Source organism: Pteropus alecto, unplaced genomic scaffold (genome assembly GCF_000325575.1).
Source record: "Pteropus alecto unplaced genomic scaffold, ASM32557v1 scaffold461, whole genome shotgun sequence".
In the NCBI taxonomy this organism is placed as follows: domain Eukaryota; kingdom Metazoa; phylum Chordata; class Mammalia; order Chiroptera; family Pteropodidae; genus Pteropus; species Pteropus alecto.
The window spans coordinates 373,444-379,443 of record NW_006431079.1 but is presented as its reverse complement, the minus strand read 5'-3'; the positions used below and the strand labels follow the sequence as shown (position 1 = coordinate 379,443).

At 36.5% G+C, this 6,000-nt stretch overlaps 1 protein-coding gene across 3 annotated transcripts in view; it reads left to right on the top strand.

The window, feature by feature from the left end:
• The window catches only part of RIC3 (RIC3 acetylcholine receptor chaperone), a 42,768-nt gene that overhangs the window by 10,124 nt on the left and 26,644 nt on the right, over positions 1–6,000 (top strand). The window contains exons 2-4 of one of the 3 annotated variants that reach the window (XM_025038797.1): positions 1,428–1,526; positions 2,267–2,338; positions 4,389–4,508. The exons of the other annotated variants lie outside the window; for them this stretch is intronic. Of the exons in view, the coding sequence (XP_024894565.1) occupies positions 4,472–4,508 (37 nt within the window). The 5' untranslated portion in view covers positions 1,428–1,526; positions 2,267–2,338; positions 4,389–4,471. The remainder of the gene's footprint in view (positions 1–1,427; positions 1,527–2,266; positions 2,339–4,388; positions 4,509–6,000) is intronic. 3 annotated transcript variants of the gene reach the window in all.

Here is a 6,000-nt window from a genome sequence, read left to right as displayed (position 1 = left end):
AAAAAAAAAAAAAGGAAGACTTCTTTTTAGAATCTAGCGTAATAGCTAATACTCACTTCCCTGTAGTTGAAAAGTCCACCATCTACCTTCTACTTTTTGCAAACTGGAACAATAGTTATCTCTCTGTTCTTTCAAGATTTCTCTTTTAAGCTACATAATTTCTTAAAATTTTCTTTGGTTCAGTGACCTTTTTTGCAAATGTTCCCAATCTTTTTGGTAGAAATTATTTAGTGAATAGACTTGAATTTATCCTCTTCATCCATCTGGGACTTTATATTTTTCCTTAGGAATGTTAATTCTCTTCCATTTAACCTCAAATTTATTCCCTTTGATAGAGAATATGGAAGCAAAATACAGGCTGAGAAGTTCTGCTTGCTCAGCATAACATTTTATCAGGCAAATTGCTTTTTTGCTCTAAAAATACCCCTTTTTCTTTTGCTGTCCTTTTTGTAAATCCTAATTTATTTTGGACCGTGGCCTTCTGGTGTGGTTCTTCCAAGTCTTGCCATTCTTTTGTGCAGATTGCTTATGTGTCTTTTTCTTCATATTTCCTCTGTTCTTTTAGAAGAGCTTCCTGTATATCTACGTTTTTTTCCTCTGCCTATCCTACTTGAGAATTTTTGAAATGCCCAAAAAATGCATTTTAAGAGCATTCTTCTTAGAGGTGGTCTCATGCCGTGGAATTGTTTGTCCGTTTTCAGAACTTCTTAATTCTGCCTTCCTAGCGACTGTAACACACACCCCCTACTTTGTTGCCACAAATACTAAGTTGGTCTCTTAGCCCAAAACTGAAATGATCTTTTTCCTGTGGCTCTCCTTTCATTTCACCAACCATTTTCTTCTTTGCCCAACTGCTACTAGCAGTTGCCCTCCTTTCACCTTATGTGTCTGTGGACCATGAAAATGTCAGCATTTGGTCAGTAACTTGTTAGTAGTCAGATGACTGAGACTGAGCAGGTGCCAGGATAGTTGAAGCCGTCCAAGATGATAGAATGATGCTTTTGTGCTAGAGTTGGCTTCAAAGGGGTCCTATGCACCACCTCCACTTGGCTGGGCCTGTGGCACCTCTCCTGCTCACCCTGCTTGCCCATGTTTTCCAGTAAGTGTCTCACTTTAAATTCTTATAAATAAGGTTCCCATCCAGCCCATTCCCAGCAGCCCTGCTTCTTTGGAATAGCTCAGACTCTTTTGTTCTCTCTATGTTCTCCTCAAGTAAATAATGCCCACTGATTTGGGAGCTCTCTAAGAGGTGAAAATATATATATGTACACATACATCTGTGTGTAAACATATATAACACAATACACATATATACTTAATTCTTTGTTATCTTAAAATAGCTCTTTATATTTTAGTATGTAAGTGCCTGAGGACAAATGGGTTATTTTGGTCCCTTATTGTTTTCTTTTCTCCTAATGAAACATTAGCTGTCTACTCTGAAAGAATGTTCAGCGAAGAGAGGAGACAATTTGAGATCCTGTGAATGCATGTAAATGAGGCACTTTTTCAAGTTCAGAAACATATAGGTGAGTGGGCGTGGAGCAGTGTGCTATGTGTGGAACACCTTGATCAGTCACTCTGATTGCCCTTTTCTATTCTCAAAACTGAAATACTCAGAATAACAAAGTGAAAAACTTTTTCGTCCTGAGAGTGACTGGGCTGAGTCTTGAGATTCCAGTAAAGGCCATCAAGCACAATATAAGTCATCTAGATCAGTTTGACAAAGTGTACGGCATGCAAGACCCAGAGCACGCCCTGTAGGGTCCCAAGCATAAAGAAAACACAAGAAGTTCTTAGTTTGTCTTCTAGCCGCAGAGCACTAGGAATACTCCTATAGTTGAATGTTAGGTGTATTACTTGGAGCAAGGGAAAATGCACATCATAGGGAAGCATGTGGTATCTCAGTAAGAGTGTTTGAAAAGCCTTATTATTGGATTTGGGCTTGTGTTAGGTGATTCTGAGGAAGGCTTAAAGATCTGAGGCTTTGTGAAGCTGTCAGGAAGTGAGGAAAACTATGATAGGGTATCTTAATAGAGTTTATCTAAAATGAGAGCAGACTAAAGAAGGCTAAAGCTGTAATTGGTGAAGAAGCAACAGTCACTCATTATATAGGAATGGGGGCTATTTGATGTTATTTGGCTGGGACAGTGTTCATGTTTTGTCTGTGTTCAGGCAGATTACAGAGTATTTTTTTTTGTCTTGATCCATCGTGGTCACAGAATGGCCTTGTCTGATTTGATGTCCTGAAATTGCTTATGTTTAACAGGAGAACACCAAGACCTAACTGTGAGTGCCAGACCGGCTCATAGCAACACCAAGGCCCAGCCGATAGGACCAGGTCAGCTTCTGGATCTCAGAGTCTGCTTTTCTTGTTCTCAGATATGATCTGTAGGTTTCAGTCAGCACTAAATAAAATTGGGTAGAAATGGTGCTTAATGGAAGATGTTACCTATTTCTGTTTCCCAGTCCATTCAGGTAGAGGCTATATGACACAAATATAACTCATTATTAAAGCCAGGTGTGGTAAGTGCAATTAAAAAGGTTCAAGGAATGTGTTCTAAGGACGTGGGGTGACATGAGAAAATGCTTTGGAACAAGGCCAATATTTGGCCTGGGCCTTGAAGGATAGGTTGGATTTAGATATGTGGAATTAGAGAGAAAAGCAAAACCATTGGCATACAAAGGCATGGAGGCAAGAAATCACAGGGCAGACTCAAACATGGTGAGAAGTCTAGTTAGGCTGAATCAAGAGTATGGAATGGGAAGGAATTGTGAAAAGGTACTTTGGAACTTGATTATGGAATTCAGTTGTTTAGGAATTCTTTTTGTAGGGAGGGAAAATCAGAATTTGTTAAATACTTACTGTGTCTGCTAGGTACTTTGTGTATGTTATACTGTAATCCTGTAACAATCCTGGGAAGTTGATATCATTATACTCATTTTACAGATAATGAAAATGAGCTCAAGAAAGATATATTTAACCTCCACTTAAATAGTTGGAGGCACAGCCAGCATCTTAGCTAATAACTGACCGAAAAGATGGCACTCATTTAACTTCACTTTGCTGCCTCCTGTTTAACATAGCCTCCTGTCATCAGTGGGAACCACTGAAAGCTTTTAATCAGAGAAATGACAAGACCAGTTAGAATAAGATTAGTCTGGTAAAAAAACAGTAATAGGTAACAGGTGTAGGGTATATGGACTAGGCCCTAGCTAAGCAACTTAGACATATAAATATCTCTTTTAGTAATATGTAGAATAAATTGGAGCACAGAGGTTGGTAAATGATAAAGAAAGATCTCGTTAAATTAGTGGAAAATATCAAAGCAGTGGTCAGCAAAGTGGAATTAGATAGGAGGGGAATGTTATAAGAAGGGGCCCTTGGAGGAGACTAGCGAAGAAGAAACAGCTGTTGTCCCAGCCTCTACTTTAAGTAATGCTGAATTTATATGGCCTCTAGAACTTCCTCAGTATTTAAGGAGAGGTTTTCATGTCTTAAGGAACTAGACATTAAGATCTTTCTTGAACTATGTAATCAGAAATATAAACACATCCAGTTTTTTTATTTATTTTCCCTAAGAATGAAATGCTGCAAATGGTTAAATGCTGCTTTTAGGAAGCTCTTTTGTTAACAGTGCTGGAGGTTTTTTTTTTAGCAATAGGGATGGTTATTAACAATAGAAAGTAGAGCTTCACTCTGTAAAATCCATTGTTTTTAGTCAAGCTTAAATGATATGCTAAGTGAAATATTAATAATTAAATGAACCTAAATATGGGAATAGTTTTCAATAAACAATTAGGATTAAGTCAAGTCCCATTTTAGGGATTACATAGGTACATATAGAGATAGTGAAAACAGCTGTTTTCTATTTTGGAACTCTACAGTTTTAATGTTCTAATATCTTTAATGTTCTGATCCCTTTAGTTGTTTTTTTAGCATATTTTTTAAAAACCACAAATCCTGTTTGTAATGTAGCTATAAAGCAGAATGTTTATAATAGTGAAAAAATGGAAAATAACCTAAGTGTTCATCAGCTGGAGACTGGGTAAATAAATTGCAATATGGATAACTAGAAGATGCTGTATAGTAGTTGGAGTGAATGAACTAGAGCTAATGTATCAACATGGTACATTTCTAGACCAAAATATTGATACCTACCCAGAAAAAAAGTACAAAAGGGAAGTTGCAGAAGCATGAGTGCAGTATGATACCATAATATAAAAATTTTTTTTTAAATTGTGGTAAAATATACAAAACATAAAATTTATCATTTAGACCATTAGGTATAAAGTTCAGTGACATTAATTAAATCAGCATTGTTATCCAACCATCACTACTATCCATTCATAATATAAATACTCAAGATAATATTGTATATTGTTTGCAGATATATACTTAAGTACTAAAGTCTAAAAGCAAACCTCTAATAATCACCAAATTTAGAGTTGTGGCTATCTCAGAGAAGATGGTATGAAGAATACACAGGGGTTCCAGTTACATCTGCTTGGTAAGTAGGTACACAAGTGCTCATATATTATCATCTATACTTTTTTGTAAACTTGGAGGATTTCATTAAGTTTTTTTAAAATCAACTAGACATTTCTTAATGTTTTGTAGTCATAGACTTTTTAAACATTCCTGGCTGTTCAGTTCTTAGAAACATGGTGGTGTCAAGATCCAAGAAGTGAGGTTGCTCCCTGTCGAGGACAGTTACTTTACAAAAAGAAAAATCTTCCACATTCAGCATCCTGACCCCAGCCTGCCATCCCAAGTATACCCTTGGTCACAGATGGCGGAGGTTATAGGTCTCAAGCCTAAAGTTCTGAGAGAATGACTGTATGAACAAAAGAAATACAGGAGGAGAACAGGTTTTGGAAGGTAAAATGAACATTTTTATGTTTGTGATGATAGACATATAAAATGATCTATGTATACTAATGAGGTTTAGAGATAAGAAATGAGAGCTAGAGGGAAGGGTCAGAATTAGAGCTATACATTTTGGGAATTATATTGGATGCCTTGAAAATGTATGAGTTTGCCAAAGGAAAAAGGATAAAGAAAGAACAGAGGTTGAGACAATCTTGAGGAGAGAGGATTAAGAAAGAACCTCAGTACAAGAGTCTGAGAAGTAGGTTGAAGGACCAGTCAGTGGAGGAAAAAAGAGCTCAGTAGAGTGGTGTGACATAGTTTGACAAGGATTTATTCAGATTAATGCAGTATTTATTGAATGAATAGTAGGTGGTATTCACTTTCTTGTGTTACAGAGGCGTCATAAGAGTGAATTTCCATAAGAGGAAAAAGTCTTTGGATTTGATGGTTAAGGCACAGTTACCATGTTATAACTATACTTGTCTGTAAACTCTTTAAAGACGGGAACTCTGTTTCATTTATCATTTTAATCTCAGTGTCTGGCACAGTGCCTGGCACAATAAATGTTCAGTAAATACGTGAACTATTACACCAAATATAAAATGCTTAGATTTCTCCTAGTATATAAAACCTATTTTTACCACGTAGCCTATCTGTTCCACTACACTCCAGTTCCTTCTCTTACCTTTGAAAATAATACTCTCTACTTTTTCAGCTTCTCTTTGATTCCAGTCCACAATCTCTTTATCAATCATGTTTTTCTGCTTCTTGATACATAATTCAGTCAGTGTTGCTTTTTGAAATCCTTTATTTTCATTTCTTCCCATTACTCACTCATTAACTCAAGACAGTTCTAACAGAGCTATATAGGGTTGGCATGAGCTTCCCAGGGGGAAGTACTGAGTTTCCTGTTTGATGGGATTCAGCAAAGTCAGGATCACCATTTAAGAGAGGTGACGATATTGAACACCAGTGATTAGACTAGATGACTTTAAAAAAACAGCTTTATTGAGGTATAATGCACATACCATGTAATTTACCTATTTAAAGTGTACAATTGGTGATTTTCAATATAGTCACAGAGTTATGCAACCGTCACCACAATCAATTTCAGAAAATTTTATCTCTCC